Source organism: Brienomyrus brachyistius, chromosome 11, assembly GCF_023856365.1.
Source record: "Brienomyrus brachyistius isolate T26 chromosome 11, BBRACH_0.4, whole genome shotgun sequence".
Taxonomy (NCBI): domain Eukaryota; kingdom Metazoa; phylum Chordata; class Actinopteri; order Osteoglossiformes; family Mormyridae; genus Brienomyrus; species Brienomyrus brachyistius.
This window is the reverse complement of record NC_064543.1, coordinates 286,436-313,087: the sequence shown is the minus strand read 5'-3', so window position 1 is coordinate 313,087 and position 26,652 is coordinate 286,436. Positions and strand designations below refer to the sequence as shown.

At 53.2% G+C, this 26,652-nt stretch overlaps 1 protein-coding gene across 21 annotated transcripts; it reads left to right on the top strand.

Moving 5' to 3' along the window:
• The first annotated feature begins 1,343 nt into the window (after positions 1-1,343).
• On the top strand, positions 1,344-26,646 carry LOC125751759 (L-fucose kinase). Of its 21 annotated transcripts, XM_049031002.1 has the most exons (25): positions 1,344-1,407; positions 2,009-2,147; positions 2,406-2,557; positions 2,684-2,734; positions 2,877-2,999; positions 3,360-3,432; positions 3,522-3,619; positions 3,774-3,854; positions 4,094-4,213; positions 4,370-4,541; positions 4,642-4,748; positions 4,917-5,018; positions 5,119-5,286; positions 6,981-7,054; positions 7,213-7,577; positions 8,033-8,249; positions 8,344-8,510; positions 8,656-8,883; positions 8,975-9,118; positions 9,283-9,402; positions 9,531-9,718; positions 23,048-23,100; positions 25,681-25,727; positions 25,813-26,036; positions 26,127-26,646. In XM_049031002.1, the coding sequence occupies exons 2-25, from the start codon at positions 2,066-2,068 to the stop codon at positions 26,247-26,249; spliced, it is 3,279 nt and encodes a 1,092-aa protein (XP_048886959.1). In that variant the 5' UTR covers positions 1,344-1,407; positions 2,009-2,065; the 3' UTR covers positions 26,250-26,646. The 21 variants fall into 21 exon arrangements, with proteins under 21 accessions (XP_048886959.1, XP_048886958.1, XP_048886963.1 ...); XM_049031001.1 differs by lacking the exon at positions 23,048-23,100 and having other exon boundaries at positions 25,628-25,727; XM_049031006.1 differs by lacking the exons at positions 25,681-25,727; positions 25,813-26,036; positions 26,127-26,646 and adding an exon at positions 25,509-25,616.
• The last annotated feature ends 6 nt before the right edge of the window (positions 26,647-26,652 follow it).

Sequence of the window (26,652 nt, the reverse complement as noted above, 5' to 3'; positions counted from 1 at the left end):
TACACTGGCACCATGTTGAAGTCGCCCCCACCCTGTGCTTCCAGGAATAGTCTTCAGGGTCAGCATGCTCTCATCTGAATCAGCAGATGTGGAAAGGAGATGGATCAGTTACTCTACAGGGAGCAGAGACCACAGTAAAAACTTTGGAACTTCATTGGTCACCAAGAGAAAAGGAACAGGAAAGGCAACAATTTATTCTATACAAAAGGTTTAAAGGTTAGAGGTTCAAACATGCTGTTTGCAGAGCATGATGACGTGTTTACAATGGGACAGAAAACTGGCGCAACAAAAGATATTCTGTGGTACATGAAAAATAAGGTGACAAATCCTCCAAAATGGAGCTGCTCTCAGAATGGTGGAAAACAAAAATCTTTGCTGGGTGCTCTGATGGTGAGTCACTGAGGTCAACAACCTTTAAGATCCAGCTAATACTGGATCTTGGGGAAGAAAGAAATTACATAACAGAGATATTGCCCTCATAATGGTGTCACTGACTGATACAGTCTATTCTCTAAGTAGAATTTTACCATAATGGACAGGGTCACAATAGCTTCACAAGGTCCATTTCAGTCTGCAGATCAAGCATCGTGGACCGACAGATGAGAAGTTCACTCTGTAAGAGCAGCACATGGTTCTTCCTCCCAGAAGGCCACCGATTCTCCCTATCCTGCGATTTCTACCACTGCATTAGTTCCTTGCCCCAAAATAGATCCATGGGCCGTTGGTTCTAATCCTATCTTATTATCGGTCTTATATTTTTATTGGTTCTATAGTAATGTTATTCTGAGACTTCCAATGGGCAAAGTGAAGCTTAAGATGTCTCTCCCTGACAGCAGGCATCATCCAGAAACCGAAGATAACAGGGGGATCTGCCTTGCAGACACACAAACATAATGATCTCATCTACGCTCTTATGGATAAACACATTTTCATGAATAAAGAAAATTTCTATTTTATACTATTTCAGTTTTATTTTACTATGGGTTCAATGAATATGATGATTTTAAACATCTATATCAGATCTAATATAATTATTCACTCACCATTTTTACACCCTAATTGACCATTATAAGGACCATTAGGTTTGTAACTAATACATGACATGTATTCTAGATTGTCTGTTCTTTTATTACAATCTTGTCATTGTATTGGTCTTATGAAGTAACTAGAAAAAGGTTTGGGCATTTCTGTATTTTCCTTATATACAGAATATTAAACGGCACATTTTTAAAAAAGAATTTATAATAAAATCGTTAAAATGTGGCTCAGATTCGCACAGAGTGAAAGAAATAGTCTTGCCAATAAAACGGTGCTTTATCGTAACACTACAACACCCATAATTCCCAGAACTTCCCTCTCGTGATTGCAGTCCGGAAGAGCCCTCTCTTTACTCGAAAGCTATGAACGGTAAGAAAACAAAAGCAAATATTTTCGAAACATGTAAGAATTACATCTACGTCTAATTCCGATTATGATGAAGCGTAATATGTCGGATAAATCTTCGGCTACAAATGTATTTTACTTCATGTTTATTTTTATGAGTTAGCTCGATACCTGACGAATTAACTGGTTGTGGTAGTTGACGTGATGTTTGACGCACTGACCAATCGCTGCCCCACACTTCGAAAACAAACCGTCAGATAAAAATAAAAACACGGCAAATTACTAAGGTCTGCCTATTTCATTACGAGACAAAAATAGCAGCAATAACAGGACATGACATATATGGAAACTTAATTAGATTAGATCTAATCCTGTATTTCCTACATAAGTAACCCCCATCTGGAATCTCATCAAAATCAAGCAGAAAAACGTCACATAGTCCTACAAAACTAACATTCTTGCGCGTAAATTATAGACAAAACAACTGAAAACTGAAGTTTATTTCAAGTGATAAGAAATGATCAGGCCTCTACACTTATATGGTGTTTCACATGTTCATTTACTTTTTAGTTCTATGTTCACATGTTCATTTCCCTTTTTAAATTATAACTGGATCTTCTAAAAGAGCATCGAGACATACTCATCAGACACTGAGCAGTTATGAGGCGGTGGATATTCAAACATGTCACACCTTCAGCCGCTCAACTGGACAGTTGTTGTGCTAACATGCCAGCACAAGGACAGTGTGTATGCCATTCAAAAAGGTAAGTAGATAGCATGTTAGAAAGTGTTTAAAGCGTTAACATTTATTGCATTAAATTTATGTATTTAATGTTACCTGATAGAAAGAATTTCTGTGACTGAGAGGCAATGAGATCTCTCTCGCTAATAAAAGCTGTATAATTAATTATCAGCTCTTTTTCTATGGCTGAGCATGTTATAAAGCCATAGATTGCAATTTTATTTTTAGTCGATTGACAATTTAAAGAACATCATTCTTAATAAACGTGTTAATCTTCCAGAGCTGGAGTTACGCCAGCAGTGCGGTCACCTGCCACAAGAGGCGCTGTTGCTTATAGTGTCGGACCCTGAGCAGTGCCTGGGAAGTGGAGGAGCCACCCTCAATGCTTTGCTTGTGGCTACTGAGCACCTGAGTGCCAGGGCAGGACACACTGTAAGCGACTCTGCTGTTGTTTTACGGGGCTTGTGCGTGACACTGACAGACTGCTGCATCGTTGTGCCCTCGGTATCACCGCAATTCGATTTGTGCTGCGGCCTTAACTGAGGAACGCTTTTCTAGGTGGTGACTGCAGATGTGCTGGATGATGCCCACATCCTCATACTGCACACGGTAAGAAATTAGTGAGGAACTGGAAAAAACCGGTTGACAGGAGGCAGGGAAGAGAAAAGTGGGGGAGCTGAAACACGGAAGGAGTAATTAACAGGATTATTTAATTGGTGGGAGACATAGTATCTTGTGTTGCCGCTTACAGGGCCGGGACTTCCCATGGGACAGCTGCGGCAGGGCGTTCAGCTGGCTGCCTGCACAGAGCCAGGCAAAAGCAGAGCAGCCTGTCTGCTGCTTGGACCTGCTGCTGGACTGTCTGACGAAGCAGGTCAGAAGGGGGCGCTCTAGCACACCACGCTGTCCAGGGAGAGCTGTCATGCTGTGCAGTCTGTGTAATGTTTTGTCATTATTTACAAAAGATAGGAGGTACAGCAGGTACTCATGCACTCGATATTTATTGATTTTAATTTATTAATTTATTACTGTTTTTTTTGGGGGGGGGGGTTGCTGTAGGACTGGGGGACTATGCATGTACATTTATATGTGTGTGTATGTATTATGTATGTATGCATATATGTAAGTTCATATGTACCCATGCAGCCATGTTTGGAATGCTGGCCCCCGTGGTGGATCACTGATTTGGAAATCTTTGCCCTTGGACATTCTTGCTGTGTTTTTCTCATGACAGATCTGTCCAGGCTCTCCTCCGGGCGTGTGGGTGTGCAGCACGGACGCTATGCTGACCCTGCCCACAGCCCCCGGTGAGGTGTGCAGGCTGTCCCCCCTGACACTGATGTATCAGGGCGCAGAGACCCTCTGACATGCTCTCTCTGTCTTTTCCCTTCCTCAGCCATTTCCTGGGAGGGGTTCTCAGGGGTTCGAGTGGTGTCTCTGCCTGGCAGCGTATCCTATGCCACCAATCATGGGGTTTACCTCACTGATGGGCAGGTACACAGGCTCTTGCGTCGTCCCACATCATGAGTGATAAAGCGCTATTAATGTTTGTGCTACAAATCGGGCATATTGATGTACTAAATGGGTGGTGATATTTTAAGCGGTATGAAAGTCAAGGATTAACACTGCAGCCTGTCTGCTCCTTCAGGACAGAGTGCGTGACATCATTTACAGGGGCCCCAAGGACAGGATTCGCCAAGCCATGCAGACAGATGGCAAAGTCCCTTTGGTTTGTCCATAACCTCTCTCTTTCTCCTTGTGGGTTAGTGGAGTTAACATTGGTAAACATTATAAATAATAATAATTGCTAAAAGCGGCATCCTCCATCTCTACCCCTTCTGACATAAAAATGTAAATCTAAAAGTGAAGCTTCATAACAGTGTGAACAGTATTGGCCCTCGGGTCGTCCCGGGCCTTTATGTCAGAGCAGGCAGAACATCACCTTTGTGTGGTGTCCTCTCCCCACAGGTCTCTGGGCCGGTGTTCTTCTGCAGGCAGGCTTCAGAGCGTCTGCTCCAGACACACGTGTGCCCCCCCCTAGATGGCTGCACCTACATGGGCATGGACTCTGGGGCCCCTTCCCTACAGGTCTTTGCTGCTCCATCTCTCTCTAGCTTCTGCACTACCCTCCCTTTCCTTTATTTTCCATCTATGATTTTAAATTAGTTGTTTCTCATAATTTTACTGGTCTAGTTTTTGAGTATTTATTTATTTATAACTTTGCCATTAATTTTCCTGTGGTAGATCTCCCTCTTTTTGGATGTCCTTCTTTGCTTGTGTCTGGATGTGAATGAGAAGCAATTCATGGATGGAGAGAGGCAAGGCTGCATTTCCCCGAGTGGCCCACAGGGGGCACCGGTGAGGAGTGCCAGGGCAGTGTTGTGGAAGATGCTGCGGGGGATACCTCTCACTATAGGTACCACGGTCTCCCTCTCCTGCTGTGTTTTGTTAGCAGTCATACTTGCACTGTCTTGGTTGCTTCGCAGTTGCTAATTTTTAGTGGCACGTATCTGCAGTCTATGTTCCAGATGGCTGCTACGATTACTTGACCGTCTCAGGAGATGAACATATCAGACGAATTACAGAGAGAGAGAGTAAAAGAGAAACCTTATCACACGTGCAGGTCAGAATAGTCTTTACTCAGTTCTGAATATTAATACTAATCACTGAATTATGTATTGTTATTAACCACTGAATTGGGTATTAATACTAAGCACTGAATTAATACTAATAACTGCATTGGGTGTATTAATGCTAATCACTGAACCAGCTATCGTTCTCTTCCTCACAGAAATTGCAGCTGGTGAGTGAGGACAGCAAAGTGATAAACAGTGTGCTAGAGGGAGACGTCAGTGTTCTGTCTGGAACTGTTATCCAGCACTGTTGCCTGCAGGTCAGTGGAAGTGCTCCGCCCAGTCCACTCGAAAGTCTTTTTCTTCATGACCTGCTCCGTAAATCAATCTTGACCTCAAGACTCTCCTCCTGTCTTTCAGGGGCCCATGGTGATACCATCAGGCTGTTTTCTGTCAGGCTTAGACTTCAGTGCCTCAGCCTTGTGCCCGTCGCTGCCGAGTAACATCATTATCCAGAGACACCGAGTACAGCTGGGAGACCTGAAACTCATTGTCTTCACTGTACTGGGAAGACATGATGACTTGGAGGTAGCAGCATTATCTGGTGGTTATGAAATCTGCTGTGCACGTACCCTGACAATATCTCACTGTACTGGGAAGGCATGATGACTTGGAGGTAGCAGCATTGTCTGGTGGTTATGAAATCTGCTGTGCACGTACCCTGACAATATCTCACTGTACTGGGAAGGCATGATGACTTGGAGGTAGCAGCATTGTCTGGTGGTTATGAAATCTGCTGTGCACGTACCCTGACAATATCTCACTGTACTGGGAAGGCATGATGACTTGGAGGTAGCAGCATTCTCTGGTGGTTATGAAATCTGCTGTGCACGTACCCTGACAATATCTCATTGTACTGGGAAGGCATGATGACTTGGAGGTAGCAGCATTGTCTGGTGGTTATGAAATCTGCTGTGCACATATCCTGACAATATCTCACTGTACTGGGAAGGCATGATGACTTGGAGGTAGCAGCATTGTCTGGTGGTTATGAAATCTGCTGTGCACATACCCTGACAATATCTCATTGTACTGGGAAGGCATGATGACTTGGAGGTAGCAGCATCTCCCCATGTTGTCGTGGGGTTTCCTTCGGGTTCTCCGGTATCCCCCCCTCAGTGCAGAGACATGCTGAGGGTAATTGGAGTTGCTAAATTGCCTGTAGGTGTGCATGTGTGAGTGGATGGTGTGTGAGTGTGCCCTACGATGGGCTGGCCCTCTCATCCTAGGTTGTTCCCTGCCTCGTGCTCATTGCTTCCAGGATAGGCTCTGCACCCCCTGCAACCCAGTAGGATAAGCAGTTTCGACAGTGGATGGATGGATGGATGTTGTCACCATTTTGAATATCGTGACTATCATGATATAGCCCTACCACTTACTCTCTTGCATAATTAACAGTTATAATGCGCTATTATCATATGAACACCACCAAGGAATGAGACTTTTATTGGGGTAGCTTCTCAGTATTCCTGTCACCTGCTCCATAACTATTAGTAACACAATTTGGTCATCATAACCAGATAAACGCACAACGATATGTCATGTTTTACTGAATTCTGCATATGACTTTCACAATATTGTGGTAAATACCAATATTGTGAAAATATTGTGATATCATTTTTAGGGCCTATAGCACAGCTCTAGTGAAATCCGTTGTCTGGAATGAAGAGCGAGCCAGTCAGAGAAAACAAAACATACTGTCAGCGTTTTCTAGTGTTATGTCCTGTGGCAAAAAAACGTTTATTTTTGTTATGATTTAATTATTAATATTAGATTTCAGTTTGCAGTTCATTCAATGTGTCACCTTTTTCATATTCCGAATCGAAAGCAATTTTCAGCAAAAATGGAACATTGAGGTAAAGAAATAATGACTCATATTAGATTACGATAATTATCAGTATCATTTGATATGAAAAAAAAAAGATTTCGCCATATCGCCCAGCCCTAAACCAAATGCTCTTTGACAGTGATGTGTTATACACCTTATTTATGAGCCCTGTCCTGTTATACACACTGAATCTGATCCCTCTCTGTCCTGTTATACACACTGTATCTGATCCCTCTCTGTCCTGTTATACACACTGTATCTGATCCCTCTCTGTCCTGTTATACACACTGTATCTGATCCCTCTCTGTCCTGTTATACACACTGTATCTGATCCCTCTCTGTCCTGTTATACACACTGTATCTGATCCCTCTCTGTCCTGTTCCATCTACTCAGGCTTCGTGCGCTGACCCTGCTGCCACATTCCTGAACGAGAAATGGAGCAGCTATTGCAGTCGCACCGGGATACAGTAGGCCTCTGCTTAAGCTTGCCTTCCCTTTCCTGCCATCAGCTCAAATCTTCGACAAAGAGAAACAAAATAGAACAATAAAACTTACAACAGATTATGCTTTTTTTAAATGGTTATAAAAACTGGTGAGAAAATGTAATCAGTCCATTTTGATTTAGGCCAGGAGAGATTTGGGGGACTGCAGATAAGGGAGCAGGACCTCCATGTTTGCTGGATGCCCGCCTTTTCCCCGTCCTCCTGCCCAGCAGGGGTGCTGTGGGACTGGAAGGGGTGGAAGGGCTGCTGGAAGGGGCTGGGAGAGTGAAGGAGTGGAGGGAGGCGTGGAAGCTGTCTCTCAGAGAGGTGCTGTCCTGCACCGACCAGCAGGAGGAGCTGCACTGGAGACGGGAACTTTTCTTTCAGGCAGCACAGAGAAGAACAGTGGACACTCTGAAGGGCAGGACAGAGCAGAGCCTTCTCCCCAGCATCAGGGCCACAGTTTTAGGGGGCCAGCAGGAGAATTTGCTGCAAACGCTGGACTTCGGTGAGAAATGTTGACTTTTACCACTATTTGAGGTAGAGGTAAGGAGCATCCGCTGATTACAGCGTGTTGCCACACCCACCACATGACGAATCACAAGCCTGAGTGTAGCTGTGTGGTGGGGGACACCTCAACACCACACTAGTCTGAATGGAACAGTGCAAGATTTTTCCAGTGGCTGGAGTGCCAATCCTGCCACCTGCCCCCCAAATTTTCCCTGCAAGATGGAGGACCTGCTTGCAGGGCTGGATGTAGATTAACATCATACTCAAGATGAAGCAATTGCAGGTTAAGGGCCTTGCTCAGAGTAGGATCACTCCTGGCAAAAAAACAGCAACCTTCCTAGCCTCAGAGCCACCACTCTGACCATATTTGACAGACATACGATTAAAATATAATTTTTGTTTATATTTGCTTTTCTGTAATTGAAACTACCTTCCTGTGCTTGTTTTGTCCAGTGGCAGCTGGAAGTAGTGAAGACCTTGGCGTAGCTGCCCGCTGTCTTGCCTGCGTGGCAGATGTGCTGGGTTGTATGGCGGGGGAAGGTAAAGGGGGTCTACGAAGTGGGCCAGCAGCAAATCCTTGCTGGGCCCCAGCCTTTGCTCTTCTGGAGAAAGGGGACCTTCTGGGCGGTGTTAAAGCTCTGGCGGTTGAGAGAAAAAACTGGCTCAACAGGTAAGAGAAGAATCTTTGGAAGAAACGTAATAAAGATTATCAACATCGATATTGTGACCAGAGTTAACATTCTGTGCATAACTTCTCTCAACAGACCAGACTTGCTTGTGAGGGCAGCAAGGCACTATGAAGGGGCGGGACAGGTGCTGCTTCGACAGGCGGTGATGTCAGCACAGCGCTTCGTTGCTGTTAGCCAGGGTGAGGTGCCTCCCATTGGGGAGTGGCAGGAGTTTGAGTGCCCTGCACGACTGGATCTCTCAGGTGAGTGTCGTATGATGGAATTAGAAATTATTTTACTTTTATATTCCCCTTCTGGGACCTCCAGCAGGTGTTATTTCTTGCTTTATTTGTTTTGTTCAAAATGTATTTTAGATTTTTTTGTTGTTGCTATTCCTCTTTTCGTTAGGGGGCTGGACTGACACCCCCCCGATCGCGTTCGAGTGCGGGGGCACGGTGGTAAATGTGGCTGTGAAAGTTGATGGAGAACGGCCAATAGGTGCCAGGGCACGTCGCATTAGGGAGCCTCGGCTGCTTCTGGTCAGCACCAGTGGGGGGCAGGACTGCAGGGTTACCACAGAGACCATGTGCGAGACACTGCGAGACCTGGAGGACCACTGCCAGCCGCAGGCGCCCGGTGAGCATGCCCTGCAGCTTCTTCAGTGAGCCCGTTCCATTGCGTGAGTCTGCAGGCCGTTTGCTCATGCCCCTTGCTGTCTGTCCCGCAGGCGCACTCCTGAAGGCAGTGTGTGTGTGCAGTGGTCTGGTCACACTGTCTACCCAGCAGACCCTGGTTGATCAGCTGCTGCAGGGCTGTGGAGGGGGCCTGGAGCTGCACAGCTGGTCACTCCTCCCCCATGGCTCTGGGATGGGTAAGATAGAGAAGGACAGAGGGGGATACAGCCAGTGGGTGAAGTGTAAGGGCTGAGAGCGAAATAGGAAAGAAGGAGCGAGAGCAAGATAGCCGAGACTTTCAGGATGAAAGCTGCCATCTACTGCATCCTTTTCCATCCCAGCATCCTTACTCATCCCTCAGGTACCAGCAGCATCTTGGCCGGAGCAGCGCTGGCTGCTGTGTACAGGTGTATGGGACGCATGGTAGACACGAACTCCCTCATTCATGCCGTACTGCACCTGGAACAGACTCTGACCACAGGCAAGACCTGGAGCTTTAATGAAAATGAAGGGTGTTATAGCTAAGATTGTACTGCTTATGTCATATAAAAGGGCTAGTTCACTTATGAAGCTATGTGACATTTAACTACAGCCTCTCTCCATGGGCAGGTGGCGGGTGGCAGGACCAGGTGGGGGGTCTAGTGGGCGGCGTCAAGTTGGCACGCTCCAGTGCCTGCCTGCCACTGAAGGTGCAGGTGGAGAAACTGAATCTCTCAGAGGACTTTCTGCAGTCCTTGCAACAGCACCTCCTGCTGGTCTACACGGGCAAGACACGCCTGGCCCGCAATCTGCTGCAGGTTCTCTCCAGCTGTACTCTCACATGCCTTGTTTCTACTAATGTGATGTGCTACTAGTGGACTTTTTCCCAATCGAGAACTAGATCCACATGTTTCCACTGTAGCTCTAGCACGGTACCACAGAAAAGCTGGTCTCAGAATTTGGGACTGTAAGGTCAGCTAAAGTGGGACGGGTTGTCAGTCCAAACCGTCCCCATGCCGAGAAAATTCAATCATGGAATAACCAATATAGTTTGGTCTAATATCGCTGGTGCTGCTAGTGAAACAACTTGCCAGCTTATTAGCAGAATAACTTTTACTTTACTTTCACTTCCACCTACGTAACGTTTCTGTCCCACTCCTTTTGAAACGGGTGGAAACATGGGTAGGTCCTGAAAAGGCACCAAGCGAGAACCAGCCCAACACTGGCACCAGTGCCGACACCATGTTGGTGGAAACGAGGCAATAGTGAATTGCACTCTTGGGACTGATTAGGTATTTAGGCAGCTGAAACGCTGTGGGCTCTGTGTTTGCAGGACGTGGTGCGGAGCTGGTATAGCCGGCTTCCCTCCATCGTAGAGAACATCAGGCAGCTGAAACGCTGTGGGCTCTGTGTTGGCAGGACGTGGTGCGGAGCTGGTATAGCCGGCTTCCCTCCATCGTAGAGAACATCAGTCAGCTGAAACGCTGTGGGCTCTGTGTTTGCAGGACGTGGTGCAGAGCTGGTATAGCCGGCTTCCCTCCAACCTAGAGAACATCAGGCAGCTGAAACACTGTGGGCTCTGTGTTGGCAGGACGTGGTGCGGAGCTGGTATAGCCGGGTTCCCTCCAACGTAGAGAACATCAGGCAGCTGAAACGCTGTGGGCTCTGTGTTGGCAGGACGTGGTGCGGAGCTGGTATAGCCGGGTTCCCTCCATCGTAGAGAACATCAGTCAGCTGAAACGCTGTGGGCTCTGTGTTTGCAGGACGTGGTGCGGAGCTGGTATAGCCGGCTTCCCTCCATCGTAGAGAACATCAGGCAGCTGAAACGCTGTGGGCTCTGTGTTGGCAGGACGTGGGGCGGAGCTGGTATAGCCGGGTTCCCTCCAACGTAGAGAACATCAGGCAGCTGAAACGCTGTGGGCTCTGTGTTGGCAGGACGTGGTGCGGAGCTGGTATAGCCGGGTTCCCTCCATCGTAGAGAACATCAGGCAGCTGAAACGCTGTGGGCTCTGTGTTTGCAGGACGTGGTGCGGAGCTGGTATAGCCGGCTTCCCTCCAACGTAGAGAACATCAGTCAGCTGAAACGCTGTGGGCTCTGTGTTTGCAGGACGTGGTGCGGAGCTGGTATAGCCGGCTTCCCTCCAACGTAGAGAACATCAGTCAGCTGAAACGCTGTGGGCTCTGTGTTTGCAGGACGTGGGGCGGAGCTGGTATAGCCGGCTTCCCTCCAACATAGAGAACATCAGGCAGCTGAAACGCTGTGGGCTCTGTGTTGGCAGGACGTGGGGCGGAGCTGGTATAGCCGGGTTCCCTCCATCGTAGAGAACATCAGGCAGCTGAAACGCTGTGGGCTCTGTGTTGGCAGGACGTGGTGCGGAGCTGGTATAGCCGGCTTCCCTCCATCGTAGAGAACATCAGGCAGCTGAAACGCTGTGGGCTCTGTGTTGGCAGGACGTGGTGCGGAGCTGGTATAGCCGGCTTCCCTCCATCGTAGAGAACATCAGTCAGCTGAAACGCTGTGGGCTCTGTGTTTGCAGGACGTGGTGCGGAGCTGGTATAGCCGGCTTCCCTCCAACGTAGAGAACATCAGTCAGCTGAAACGCTGTGGGCTCTGTGTTGGCAGGACGTGGTGCGGAGCTGGTATAGCCGGCTTCCCTCCAACGTAGAGAACATCAGTCAGCTGAAACGCTGTGGGCTCTGTGTTTGCAGGACGTGGGGCGGAGCTGGTATAGCCGGCTTCCCTCCAACATAGAGAACATCAGTCAGCTGAAACGCTGTGGGCTCTGTGTTGGCAGGACGTGGTGCGGAGCTGGTATAGCCGGCTTCCCTCCATCGTAGAGAACATCAGGCAGCTGAAACGCTGTGGGCTCTGTGTTGGCAGGACGTGGGGCGGAGCTGGTATAGCCGGGTTCCCTCCATCGTAGAGAACATCAGGCAGCTGAAACGCTGTGGGCTCTGTGTTGGCAGGACGTGGTGCGGAGCTGGTATAGCCGGCTTCCCTCCATCGTAGAGAACATCAGGCAGCTGAAACGCTGTGGGCTCTGTGTTGGCAGGACGTGGTGCGGAGCTGGTATAGCCGGGTTCCCTCCATCGTAGAGAACATCAGTCAGCTGAAACGCTGTGGGCTCTGTGTTGGCAGGACGTGGTGCGGAGCTGGTATAGCCGGGTTCCCTCCATCGTAGAGAACATCAGTCAGCTGAAACGCTGTGGGCTCTGTGTTTGCAGGACGTGGTGCGGAGCTGGTATAGCCGGCTTCCCTCCAACGTAGAGAACATCAGTCAGCTGAAACGCTGTGGGCTCTGTGTTTGCAGGACGTGGTGCGGAGCTGGTATAGCCGGCTTCCCTCCAACGTAGAGAACATCAGTCAGCTGAAACGCTGTGGGCTCTGTGTTGGCAGGACGTGGTGCGGAGCTGGTATAGCCGGCTTCCCTCCAACGTAGAGAACATCAGTCAGCTGAAACGCTGTGGGCTCTGTGTTTGCAGGACGTGGGGCGGAGCTGGTATAGCCGGCTTCCCTCCAACATAGAGAACATCAGGCAGCTGAAACGCTGTGGGCTCTGTGTTGGCAGGACGTGGGGCGGAGCTGGTATAGCCGGGTTCCCTCCATCGTAGAGAACATCAGGCAGCTGAAACGCTGTGGGCTCTGTGTTGGCAGGACGTGGTGCGGAGCTGGTATAGCCGGCTTCCCTCCATCGTAGAGAACATCAGGCAGCTGAAACGCTGTGGGCTCTGTGTTGGCAGGACGTGGTGCGGAGCTGGTATAGCCGGCTTCCCTCCATCGTAGAGAACATCAGGCAGCTGAAACGCTGTGGGCTCTGTGTTGGCAGGACGTGGGGCGGAGCTGGTTTAGCCGGGTTCCCTCCATCGTAGAGAACATCAGGCAGCTGAAACGCTGTGGGCTCTGTGTTGGCAGGACGTGGTGCGGAGCTGGTATAGCCGGCTTCCCTCCATCGTAGAGAACATCAGGCAGCTGAAACGCTGTGGGCTCTGTGTTGGCAGGACGTGGTGCGGAGCTGGTATAGCCGGGTTCCCTCCATCGTAGAGAACATCAGTCAGCTGAAACGCTGTGGGCTCTGTGTTGGCAGGACGTGGTGCGGAGCTGGTATAGCCGGGTTCCCTCCATCGTAGAGAACATCAGTCAGCTGAAACGCTGTGGGCTCTGTGTTGGCAGGACGTGGTGCGGAGCTGGTATAGCCGGCTTCCCTCCATCGTAGAGAACATCAGGCAGCTGAAACGCTGTGGGCTCTGTGTTGGCAGGACGTGGTGCGGAGCTGGTATAGCCGGGTTCCCTCCAACGTAGAGAACATCAGGCAGCTGAAACGCTGTGGGCTCTGTGTTGGCAGGACGTGGTGCGGAGCTGGTATAGCCGGGTTCCCTCCAACGTAGAGAACATCAGTCAGCTGAAACGCTGTGGGCTCTGTGTTGGCAGGACGTGGTGCGGAGCTGGTATAGCCGGCTTCCCTCCAACGTAGAGAACATCAGTCAGCTGAAACGCTGTGGGCTCTGTGTTTGCAGGACGTGGGGCGGAGCTGGTATAGCCGGCTTCCCTCCAACATAGAGAACATCAGGCAGCTGAAACGCTGTGGGCTCTGTGTTGGCAGGACGTGGGGCGGAGCTGGTATAGCCGGGTTCCCTCCATCGTAGAGAACATCAGGCAGCTGAAACGCTGTGGGCTCTGTGTTGGCAGGACGTGGTGCGGAGCTGGTATAGCCGGCTTCCCTCCATCGTAGAGAACATCAGGCAGCTGAAACGCTGTGGGCTCTGTGTTGGCAGGACGTGGTGCGGAGCTGGTATAGCCGGCTTCCCTCCATCGTAGAGAACATCAGGCAGCTGAAACGCTGTGGGCTCTGTGTTGGCAGGACGTGGGGCGGAGCTGGTATAGCCGGGTTCCCTCCATCGTAGAGAACATCAGGCAGCTGAAACGCTGTGGGCTCTGTGTTGGCAGGACGTGGTGCGGAGCTGGTATAGCTGGCTTCCCTCCATCGTAGAGAACATCAGGCAGCTGAAACGCTGTGGGCTCTGTGTTGGCAGGACGTGGTGCGGAGATGGTATAGCCGGGTTCCCTCCATCGTAGAGAACATCAGTCAGCTGAAACGCTGTGGGCTCTGTGTTGGCAGGACGTGGTGCGGAGCTGGTATAGCCGGGTTCCCTCCATCGTAGAGAACATCAGTCAGCTGAAACGCTGTGGGCTCTGTGTTGGCAGGACGTGGTGCGGAGCTGGTATAGCCGGGTTCCCTCCATCGTAGAGAACATCAGTCAGCTGAAACGCTGTGGGCTCTGTGTTGGCAGGACGTGGTGCGGAGCTGGTATAGCCGGCTTCCCTCCATCGTAGAGAACATCAGGCAGCTGAAACGCTGTGGGCTCTGTGTTGGCAGGACGTGGTGCGGAGCTGGTATAGCCGGGTTCCCTCCAACGTAGAGAACATCAGGCAGCTGAAACGCTGTGGGCTCTGTGTTGGCAGGACGTGGTGCGGAGCTGGTATAGCCGGGTTCCCTCCAACGTAGAGAACATCAGTCAGCTGAAACGCTGTGGGCTCTGTGTTGGCAGGACGTGGTGCGGAGCTGGTATAGCCGGCTTCCCTCCAACGTAGAGAACATCAGTCAGCTGAAACGCTGTGGGCTCTGTGTTTGCAGGACGTGGGGCGGAGCTGGTATAGCCGGCTTCCCTCCAACATAGAGAACATCAGGCAGCTGAAACGCTGTGGGCTCTGTGTTGGCAGGACGTGGGGCGGAGCTGGTATAGCCGGGTTCCCTCCATCGTAGAGAACATCAGGCAGCTGAAACGCTGTGGGCTCTGTGTTGGCAGGACGTGGTGCGGAGCTGGTATAGCCGGCTTCCCTCCATCGTAGAGAACATCAGGCAGCTGAAACGCTGTGGGCTCTGTGTTGGCAGGACGTGGTGCGGAGCTGGTATAGCCGGCTTCCCTCCATCGTAGAGAACATCAGGCAGCTGAAACGCTGTGGGCTCTGTGTTGGCAGGACGTGGGGCGGAGCTGGTATAGCCGGGTTCCCTCCATCGTAGAGAACATCAGGCAGCTGAAACGCTGTGGGCTCTGTGTTGGCAGGACGTGGTGCGGAGCTGGTATAGCTGGCTTCCCTCCATCGTAGAGAACATCAGGCAGCTGAAACGCTGTGGGCTCTGTGTTGGCAGGACGTGGTGCGGAGATGGTATAGCCGGGTTCCCTCCATCGTAGAGAACATCAGTCAGCTGAAACGCTGTGGGCTCTGTGTTGGCAGGACGTGGTGCGGAGCTGGTATAGCCGGGTTCCCTCCATCGTAGAGAACATCAGTCAGCTGAAACGCTGTGGGCTCTGTGTTTGCAGGACGTGGTGCGGAGCTGGTATAGCCGGCTTCCCTCCAACGTAGAGAACATCAGTCAGCTGAAACGCTGTGGGCTCTGTGTTTGCAGGACGTGGTGCGGAGCTGGTATAGCCGGCTTCCCTCCAACGTAGAGAACATCAGTCAGCTGAAACGCTGTGGGCTCTGTGTTGGCAGGACGTGGTGCGGAGCTGGTATAGCCGGCTTCCCTCCAACGTAGAGAACATCAGTCAGCTGAAACGCTGTGGGCTCTGTGTTTGCAGGACGTGGGGCGGAGCTGGTATAGCCGGCTTCCCTCCAACATAGAGAACATCAGGCAGCTGAAACGCTGTGGGCTCTGTGTTGGCAGGACGTGGGGCGGAGCTGGTATAGCCGGGTTCCCTCCATCGTAGAGAACATCAGGCAGCTGAAACGCTGTGGGCTCTGTGTTGGCAGGACGTGGTGCGGAGCTGGTATAGCCGGCTTCCCTCCATCGTAGAGAACATCAGGCAGCTGAAACGCTGTGGGCTCTGTGTTGGCAGGACGTGGTGCGGAGCTGGTATAGCCGGCTTCCCTCCATCGTAGAGAACATCAGGCAGCTGAAACGCTGTGGGCTCTGTGTTGGCAGGACGTGGGGCGGAGCTGGTTTAGCCGGGTTCCCTCCATCGTAGAGAACATCAGGCAGCTGAAACGCTGTGGGCTCTGTGTTGGCAGGACGTGGTGCGGAGCTGGTATAGCCGGCTTCCCTCCATCGTAGAGAACATCAGGCAGCTGTAACGCTGTGGGCTCTGTGTTGGCAGGACGTGGTGCGGAGCTGGTATAGCCGGGTTCCCTCCATCGTAGAGAACATCAGTCAGCTGAAACGCTGTGGGCTCTGTGTTGGCAGGACGTGGTGCGGAGCTGGTATAGCCGGGTTCCCTCCATCGTAGAGAACATCAGTCAGCTGAAACGCTGTGGGCTCTGTGTTGGCAGGACGTGGTGCGGAGCTGGTATAGCCGGCTTCCCTCCATCGTAGAGAACATCAGGCAGCTGAAACGCTGTGGGCTCTGTGTTGGCAGGACGTGGTGCGGAGCTGGTATAGCCGGGTTCCCTCCAACGTAGAGAACATCAGGCAGCTGAAACGCTGTGGGCTCTGTGTTGGCAGGACGTGGTGCGGAGCTGGTATAGCCGGGTTCCCTCCAACATAGAGAACATCAGGCAGCTGAAACGTTGTGGGCTCTGTGTTGGCAGGACGTGGTGCGGAGCTGGTATAGCCGGGTTCCCTCCATCGTAGAGAACATCAGTCAGCTGAAACGCTGTGGGCTCTGTGTTTGCAGGACGTGGTGCGGAGCTGGTATAGCCGGCTTCCCTCCATCGTAGAGAACATCAGTCAGCTGAAACGCTGTGGGCTCTGTGTTTGCAGGACGTGGTGCGGAGCTGGTATAGCCGGGTTCCCTCCATCGTAGAGAACATCAGGCAGCTGAAACGCTGTGGGCTCTGTGTTGGCAGGACCTGGTGCGGAGCTGGTATAGCCGGCTTCCCTCCAACGTAGAGAACATCAGTCAGCTGAAACGCTGTGGGCTCTGTGTTGGCAGGACGTGGTGCGGAGCTGGTATAGCCGGGTTCCCTCCATCGTAGAGAACATCAGGCAGCTGAAACGCTGTGGGCTCTGTGTTTGCAGGACGTGGTGCGGAGCTGGTATAGCCGGGTTCCCTCCATCGTAGAGAACATCAGGCAGCTGAAACGCTGTGGGCTCTGTGTTTGCAGGACGTGGTGCGGAGCTGGTATAGCCGGGTTCCCTCCATCGTAGAGAACATCAGGCAGCTGAAACGCTGTGGGCTCTGTGTTTGCAGGACGTGGTGCGGAGCTGGTATAGCCGGCTTCCCTCCAACGTAGAGAACATCAGTCAGCTGAAACGCTGTGGGCTCTGTGTTTGCAGGACGTGGTGCGGAGCTGGTATAGCCGGCTTCCCTCCAACGTAGAGAACATCAGTCAGCTGAAACGCTGTGGGCTCTGTGTTTGCAGGACGTGGTGCAGAGCTGGTACAGCCGGGTTCCCTCCATCGTAGAGAACATCAGGCAGCTGAAACGCTGTGGGCTCTGTGTTGGCAGGACGTGGTGCGGAGCTGGTATAGCCGGGTTCCCTCCAACGTAGAGAACATCAGTCAGCTGAAACGCTGTGGGCTCTGTGTTTGCAGGACGTGGGGCGGAGCTGGTATAGCCGGGTTCCCTCCATCGTAGAGAACATCAGGCAGCTGAAACGCTGTGGGCTCTGTGTTGGCAGGACGTGGTGCGGAGCTGGTATAGCCGGCTTCCCTCCATCGTAGAGAACATCAGGCAGCTGAAACGCTGTGGGCTCTGTGTTGGCAGGACGTGGTGCGGAGCTGGTATAGCCGGGTTCCCTCCATCGTAGAGAACATCAGTCAGCTGAAACGCTGTGGGCTCTGTGTTGGCAGGACGTGGTGCGGAGCTGGTATAGCCGGGTTCCCTCCATCGTAGAGAACATCAGTCAGCTGAAACGCTGTGGGCTCTGTGTTGGCAGGACGTGGTGCGGAGCTGGTATAGCCGGCTTCCCTCCATCGTAGAGAACATCAGGCAGCTGAAACGCTGTGGGCTCTGTGTTGGCAGGACGTGGTGCGGAGCTGGTATAGCCGGCTTCCCTCCATCGTAGAGAACATCAGGCAGCTGAAACGCTGTGGGCTCTGTGTTGGCAGGACGTGGGGCGGAGCTGGTTTAGCCGGGTTCCCTCCATCGTAGAGAACATCAGGCAGCTGAAACGCTGTGGGCTCTGTGTTGGCAGGACGTGGTGCGGAGCTGGTATAGCCGGCTTCCCTCCATCGTAGAGAACATCAGGCAGCTGAAACGCTGTGGGCTCTGTGTTTGCAGGACGTGGTGCGGAGCTGGTATAGCCGGCTTCCCTCCAACGTAGAGAACATCAGTCAGCTGAAACGCTGTGGGCTCTGTGTTTGCAGGACGTGGTGCGGAGCTGGTATAGCCGGGTTCCCTCCAACGTAGAGAACATCAGTCAGCTGAAACGCTGTGGGCTCTGTGTTTGCAGGACGTGGGGCGGAGCTGGTATAGCCGGGTTCCCTCCATCGTAGAGAACATCAGGCAGCTGAAACGCTGTGGGCTCTGTGTTGGCAGGACGTGGTGCGGAGCTGGTATAGCCGGCTTCCCTCTATCGTAGAGAACATCAGGCAGCTGAAACGCTGTGGGCTCTGTGTTGGCAGGACGTGGTGCGGAGCTGGTATAGCCGGGTTCCCTCCATCGTAGAGAACATCAGTCAGCTGAAACGCTGTGGGCTCTGTGTTGGCAGGACGTGGTGCGGAGCTGGTATAGCCGGGTTCCCTCCATCGTAGAGAACATCAGTCAGCTGAAACGCTGTGGGCTCTGTGTTGGCAGGACGTGGTGCGGAGCTGGTATAGCCGGCTTCCCTCCATCGTAGAGAACATCAGGCAGCTGAAACGCTGTGGGCTCTGTGTTGGCAGGACGTGGTGCGGAGCTGGTATAGCCGGGTTCCCTCCAACGTAGAGAACATCAGGCAGCTGAAACGCTGTGGGCTCTGTGTTGGCAGGACGTGGTGCGGAGCTGGTATAGCCGGGTTCCCTCCAACGTAGAGAACATCAGTCAGCTGAAACGCTGTGGGCTCTGTGTTGGCAGGACGTGGTGCGGAGCTGGTATAGCCGGCTTCCCTCCAACGTAGAGAACATCAGTCAGCTGAAACGCTGTGGGCTCTGTGTTGGCAGGACGTGGGGCGGAGCTGGTATAGCCGGGTTCCCTCCATCGTAGAGAACATCAGGCAGCTGAAACGCTGTGGGCTCTGTGTTGGCAGGACGTGGTGCGGAGCTGGTATAGCCGGCTTCCCTCCATCGTAGAGAACATCAGGCAGCTGAAACGCTGTGGGCTCTGTGTTGGCAGGACGTGGTGCGGAGCTGGTATAGCCGGCTTCCCTCCATCGTAGAGAACATCAGGCAGCTGAAACGCTGTGGGCTCTGTGTTGGCAGGACGTGGGGCGGAGCTGGTATAGCCGGGTTCCCTCCATCGTAGAGAACATCAGGCAGCTGAAACGCTGTGGGCTCTGTGTTGGCAGGACGTGGTGCGGAGCTGGTATAGCTGGCTTCCCTCCATCGTAGAGAACATCAGGCAGCTGAAACGCTGTGGGCTCTGTGTTGGCAGGACGTGGTGCGGAGCTGGTATAGCCGGGTTCCCTCCATCGTAGAGAACATCAGTCAGCTGAAACGCTGTGGGCTCTGTGTTGGCAGGACGTGGTGCGGAGCTGGTATAGCCGGGTTCCCTCCATCGTAGAGAACATCAGTCAGCTGAAACGCTGTGGGCTCTGTGTTTGCAGGACGTGGTGCGGAGCTGGTATAGCCGGCTTCCCTCCAACGTAGAGAACATCAGTCAGCTGAAACGCTGTGGGCTCTGTGTTTGCAGGACGTGGTGCGGAGCTGGTATAGCCGGCTTCCCTCCAACGTAGAGAACATCAGTCAGCTGAAACGCTGTGGGCTCTGTGTTGGCAGGACGTGGTGCGGAGCTGGTATAGCCGGCTTCCCTCCAACGTAGAGAACATCAGTCAGCTGAAACGCTGTGGGCTCTGTGTTTGCAGGACGTGGGGCGGAGCTGGTATAGCCGGCTTCCCTCCAACATAGAGAACATCAGGCAGCTGAAACGCTGTGGGCTCTGTGTTGGCAGGACGTGGTGCGGAGCTGGTATAGCCGGGTTCCCTCCATCGTAGAGAACATCAGTCAGCTGAAACGCTGTGGGCTCTGTGTTGGCAGGACGTGGTGCGGAGCTGGTATAGCCGGGTTCCCTCCATCGTAGAGAACATCAGTCAGCTGAAACGCTGTGGGCTCTGTGTTGGCAGGACGTGGTGCGGAGCTGGTATAGCCGGCTTCCCTCCATCGTAGAGAACATCAGGCAGCTGAAACGCTGTGGGCTCTGTGTTGGCAGGACGTGGTGCGGAGCTGGTATAGCCGGCTTCCCTCCATCGTAGAGAACATCAGGCAGCTGAAACGCTGTGGGCTCTGTGTTGGCAGGACGTGGGGCGGAGCTGGTTTAGCCGGGTTCCCTCCATCGTAGAGAACATCAGGCAGCTGAAACGCTGTGGGCTCTGTGTTGGCAGGACGTGGTGCGGAGCTGGTATAGCCGGCTTCCCTCCATCGTAGAGAACATCAGGCAGCTGAAACGCTGTGGGCTCTGTGTTTGCAGGACGTGGTGCGGAGCTGGTATAGCCGGCTTCCCTCCAACGTAGAGAACATCAGTCAGCTGAAACGCTGTGGGCTCTGTGTTTGCAGGACGTGGTGCGGAGCTGGTATAGCCGGGTTCCCTCCAACGTAGAGAACATCAGTCAGCTGAAACGCTGTGGGCTCTGTGTTTGCAGGACGTGGGGCGGAGCTGGTATAGCCGGGTTCCCTCCATCGTAGAGAACATCAGGCAGCTGAAACGCTGTGGGCTCTGTGTTGGCAGGACGTGGTGCGGAGCTGGTATAGCCGGCTTCCCTCTATCGTAGAGAACATCAGGCAGCTGAAACGCTGTGGGCTCTGTGTTGGCAGGACGTGGTGCGGAGCTGGTATAGCCGGGTTCCCTCCATCGTAGAGAACATCAGTCAGCTGAAACGCTGTGGGCTCTGTGTTGGCAGGACGTGGTGCGGAGCTGGTATAGCCGGGTTCCCTCCATCGTAGAGAACATCAGTCAGCTGAAACGCTGTGGGCTCTGTGTTGGCAGGACGTGGTGCGGAGCTGGTATAGCCGGCTTCCCTCCATCGTAGAGAACATCAGGCAGCTGAAACGCTGTGGGCTCTGTGTTGGCAGGACGTGGTGCGGAGCTGGTATAGCCGGGTTCCCTCCAACGTAGAGAACATCAGGCAGCTGAAACGCTGTGGGCTCTGTGTTGGCAGGACGTGGTGCGGAGCTGGTATAGCCGGGTTCCCTCCAACGTAGAGAACATCAGTCAGCTGAAACGCTGTGGGCTCTGTGTTGGCAGGACGTGGTGCGGAGCTGGTATAGCCGGCTTCCCTCCAACGTAGAGAACATCAGTCAGCTGAAACGCTGTGGGCTCTGTGTTGGCAGGACGTGGGGCGGAGCTGGTATAGCCGGGTTCCCTCCATCGTAGAGAACATCAGGCAGCTGAAACGCTGTGGGCTCTGTGTTGGCAGGACGTGGTGCGGAGCTGGTATAGCCGGCTTCCCTCCATCGTAGAGAACATCAGGCAGCTGAAACGCTGTGGGCTCTGTGTTGGCAGGACGTGGTGCGGAGCTGGTATAGCCGGCTTCCCTCCATCGTAGAGAACATCAGGCAGCTGAAACGCTGTGGGCTCTGTGTTGGCAGGACGTGGGGCGGAGCTGGTATAGCCGGGTTCCCTCCATCGTAGAGAACATCAGGCAGCTGAAACGCTGTGGGCTCTGTGTTGGCAGGACGTGGTGCGGAGCTGGTATAGCTGGCTTCCCTCCATCGTAGAGAACATCAGGCAGCTGAAACGCTGTGGGCTCTGTGTTGGCAGGACGTGGTGCGGAGCTGGTATAGCCGGGTTCCCTCCATCGTAGAGAACATCAGTCAGCTGAAACGCTGTGGGCTCTGTGTTGGCAGGACGTGGTGCGGAGCTGGTATAGCCGGGTTCCCTCCATCGTAGAGAACATCAGTCAGCTGAAACGCTGTGGGCTCTGTGTTTGCAGGACGTGGTGCGGAGCTGGTATAGCCGGCTTCCCTCCAACGTAGAGAACATCAGTCAGCTGAAACGCTGTGGGCTCTGTGTTTGCAGGACGTGGTGCGGAGCTGGTATAGCCGGCTTCCCTCCAACGTAGAGAACATCAGTCAGCTGAAACGCTGTGGGCTCTGTGTTGGCAGGACGTGGTGCGGAGCTGGTATAGCCGGCTTCCCTCCAACGTAGAGAACATCAGTCAGCTGAAACGCTGTGGGCTCTGTGTTTGCAGGACGTGGGGCGGAGCTGGTATAGCCGGCTTCCCTCCAACATAGAGAACATCAGGCAGCTGAAACGCTGTGGGCTCTGTGTTGGCAGGACGTGGGGCGGAGCTGGTTTAGCCGGGTTCCCTCCATCGTAGAGAACATCAGGCAGCTGAAACGCTGTGGGCTCTGTGTTGGCAGGACGTGGTGCGGAGCTGGTATAGCCGGCTTCCCTCCATCGTAGAGAACATCAGGCAGCTGAAACGCTGTGGGCTCTGTGTTGGCAGGACGTGGTGCGGAGCTGGTATAGCCGGGTTCCCTCCATCGTAGAGAACATCAGTCAGCTGAAACGCTGTGGGCTCTGTGTTGGCAGGACGTGGTGCGGAGCTGGTATAGCCGGGTTCCCTCCATCGTAGAGAACATCAGTCAGCTGAAACGCTGTGGGCTCTGTGTTGGCAGGACGTGGTGCGGAGCTGGTATAGCCGGCTTCCCTCCATCGTAGAGAACATCAGGCAGCTGAAACGCTGTGGGCTCTGTGTTGGCAGGACGTGGTGCGGAGCTGGTATAGCCGGGTTCCCTCCAACGTAGAGAACATCAGGCAGCTGAAACGCTGTGGGCTCTGTGTTGGCAGGACGTGGTGCGGAGCTGGTATAGCCGGGTTCCCTCCAACATAGAGAACATCAGGCAGCTGAAACGTTGTGGGCTCTGTGTTGGCAGGACGTGGTGCGGAGCTGGTATAGCCGGGTTCCCTCCATCGTAGAGAACATCAGTCAGCTGAAACGCTGTGGGCTCTGTGTTTGCAGGACGTGGTGCGGAGCTGGTATAGCCAGCTTCCCTCCATCGTAGAGAACATCAGTCAGCTGAAACGCTGTGGGCTCTGTGTTTGCAGGACGTGGTGCGGAGCTGGTATAGCCGGGTTCCCTCCATCGTAGAGAACATCAGGCAGCTGAAACGCTGTGGGCTCTGTGTTTGCAGGACGTGGTGCGGAGCTGGTATAGCCGGGTTCCCTCCATCGTAGAGAACATCAGGTAGCTGAAACGCTGTGGGCTCTGTGTTTGCAGGACGTGGTGCGGAGCTGGTATAGCCGGGTTCCCTCCATCGTAGAGAACATCAGGCAGCTGAAACGCTGTGGGCTCTGTGTTTGCAGGACGTGGTGCGGAGCTGGTATAGCCGGCTTCCCTCCAACGTAGAGAACATCAGTCAGCTGAAACGCTGTGGGCTCTGTGTTTGCAGGACGTGGTGCGGAGCTGGTATAGCCGGCTTCCCTCCAACGTAGAGAACATCAGTCAGCTGAAACGCTGTGGGCTCTGTGTTTGCAGGACGTGGTGCGGAGCTGGTATAGCCGGCTTCCCTCCAACGTAGAGAACATCAGTCAGCTGAAACGCTGTGGGCTCTGTGTTTGCAGGACGTGGTGCGGAGCTGGTATAGCCGGCTTCCCTCCAACGTAGAGAACATCAGTCAGCTGAAACGCTGTGGGCTCTGTGTTTGCAGGACGTGGGGCGGAGCTGGTATAGCCGGGTTCCCTCCATCGTAGAGAACATCAGGCAGCTGAAACGCTGTGGGCTCTGTGTTGGCAGGACGTGGTGCGGAGCTGGTATAGCCGGCTTCCCTCCATCGTAGAGAACATCAGGCAGCTGAAACGCTGTGGGCTCTGTGTTGGCAGGACGTGGTGCGGAGCTGGTATAGCCGGCTTCCCTCCATCGTAGAGAACATCAGGCAGCTGAAACGCTGTGGGCTCTGTGTTGGCAGGACGTGGTGCGGAGCTGGTATAGCCGGCTTCCCTCCATCGTAGAGAACATCAGGCAGCTGAAACGCTGTGGGCTCTGTGTTGGCAGGACGTGGTGCGGAGCTGGTATAGCCGGCTTCCCTCCATCGTAGAGAACATCAGTCAGCTGAAACGCTGTGAGCTCTGTGTTGGCAGGACGTGGTGCGGAGCTGGTATAGCCGGGTTCCCTCCATCGTAGAGAACATCAGTCAGCTGAAACGCTGTGGGCTCTGTGTTGGCAGGACGTGGTGCGGAGCTGGTATAGCCGGGTTCCCTCCATCGTAGAGAACATCAGGCAGCTGAAACGCTGTGAGCTCTGTGTTGGCAGGACGTGGTGCGGAGCTGGTATAGCCGGGTTCCCTCCATCGTAGAGAACATCAGTCAGCTGAAACGCTGTGGGCTCTGTGTTGGCAGGACGTGGTGCGGAGCTGGTATAGCCGGGTTCCCTCCATCGTACAGAACATCAGGCAGCTGAAACGCTGTGAGCTCTGTGTTGGCAGGACGTGGTGCGGAGCTGGTATAGCCGGGTTCCCTCCATCGTAGAGAACATCAGTCAGCTGAAACGCTGTGGGCTCTGTGTTGGCAGGACGTGGTGCGGAGCTGGTATAGCCGGGTTCCCTCCATCGTAGAGAACATCAGTCAGCTGAAACGCTGTGGGCTCTGTGTTGGCAGGACGTGGTGCGGAGCTGGTATAGCCGGGTTCCCTCCATCGTAGAGAACATCAGGCAGCTGAAACGCTGTGGGCTCTGTGTTGGCAGGACGTGGTGCGGAGCTGGTATAGCCGGCTTCCCTCCATCGTAGAGAACATCAGTCAGCTGAAACGCTGTGGGCTCTGTGTTTGCAGGACGTGCTGCGGAGCTGGTATAGCCGGGTTCCCTCCATCGTAGAGAACATCAGTCAGCTGAAACGCTGTGGGCTCTGTGTTGGCAGGACGTGGTGCGGAGCTGGTATAGCCGGGTTCCCTCCATCGTAGAGAACATCAGGCAGCTGAAACGCTGTGGGCTCTGTGTTGGCAGGACGTGGTGCGGAGCTGGTATAGCCGGCTTCCCTCCAACGTAGAGAACATCAGTCAGCTGAAACGCTGTGGGCTCTGTGTTATCAGGACGTGGTGCGGAGCTGGTATAGCCGGGTTCCCTCCATCGTAGAGAACATCAGGCAGCTGAAACGCTGTGGGCTCTGTGTTGGCAGGACGTGGTGCGGAGCTGGTATAGCCGGCTTCCCTCCATCGTAGAGAACATCAGGCAGCTGAAACGCTGTGGGCTCTGTGTTTGCAGGACGTGGTGCGGAGCTGGTATAGCCGGGTTCCCTCCATCGTAGAGAACATCAGGCAGCTGAAACTCTGTGGGCTCTGTGTTGGCAGGACGTGGTGCGGAGCTGGTATAGCCGGCTTCCCTCCAACGTAGAGAACATCAGGCAGCTGAAACGCTGTGGGCTCTGTGTTTGCAGGACGTGGTGCGGAGCTGGTATAGCCGGCTTCCCTCCATCGTAGAGAACATCAGGCAGCTGAAACGCTGTGGGCTCTGTGTTGGCAGGACGTGGTGCGGAGCTGGTATAGCCGGCTTCCCTCCAACGTAGAGAACATCAGGCAGCTGAAACGCTGTGGGCTCTGTGTTTGCAGGACGTGGTGCGGAGCTGGTATAGCCGGCTTCCCTCCAACGTAGAGAACATCAGGCAGCTGAAACGCTGTGGGCTCTGTGTTTGCAGGACGTGGTGCGGAGCTGGTATAGCCGGCTTCCCTCCAACGTAGAGAACATCAGGCAGCTGAAACGCTGTGGGCTCTGTGTTGGCAGGACGTGGTGCGGAGCTGGTATAGCCGGCTTCCCTCCATCGTAGAGAACATCAGGCAGCTGGTGAGCAACGCAGAGGAATGTGCCCAGGCGTGCATCGACGGTGAGCAAGGGCGAGCAATATGGCCCCAGATTATCCCTGACAAATGCCAGATTACCCAAAGGACCCCCCGCTGTCTCCCTTTCAGGATCCCTCCCCAGGCTGGGCAATTGTGTAAACCGCTACTGGCAGCAGAAGAAGGTGATGGCTGCGGGGTGCGAACCTGCAGCGGTGCGGCTGATGATGGATTCCCTGCAGCCTTTAGCCCTCGGCCAGAGTCTGGCGGGGGCAGGAGGAGGTGGCTTCCTCTTCCTGCTCACCTCTGAGCCCATGCAGAAGGAGAGAGTGAGGGAGGTGCTTTACAGCACGCAGGTAACCAATAGGTGGGGGCTGGCTATTGACATGCAGGATGGTGGATTCCTGTCTGTGGTTGAACTTCACCGTCCCGTCTTGGTGCTCCAGGGCCTGGGGGATTTCAGTGTTCACTCCGTGGAGGTCGACCTGCAAGGCATCTCATTCCAGAAGCAATCCGAGATTGGCCAGACAGGGGCCGTGTCAGAGGCAGAGGCTGGAAGATCACTGTGACAATTCGAAGATGCAAGATGATAAGCTGACAACTCTCTGCTGCTTATGGTAATTATTTTTTCTGCTGTTTTACATTTGGGTTAAGTAAGCCAAGATTGAAAGATGAAGATTGCAATGCTTCTTGTCATTTAAGTACTTAATCTGAAGTACAGTTTGGGCCAAATTACTAGACTGCTAATCCATGGTCTCCAAAAATTGTAACATTGTATATCTAAAATTCTACTTGTGGAATCACACTGTAACACAGGAAAACCTTGTGTATGCTTTCAGTACAAATACTTTTATAATCAGTTCTGTTTTTGATGTACTGAGAAATGCACAAACGTGTATTTTCTTTTTTGCAAAAATTAATTTCTGTAGTTATATTTCAATGGGCAATAAAAGCTGCTGTTTATCAGCTGGT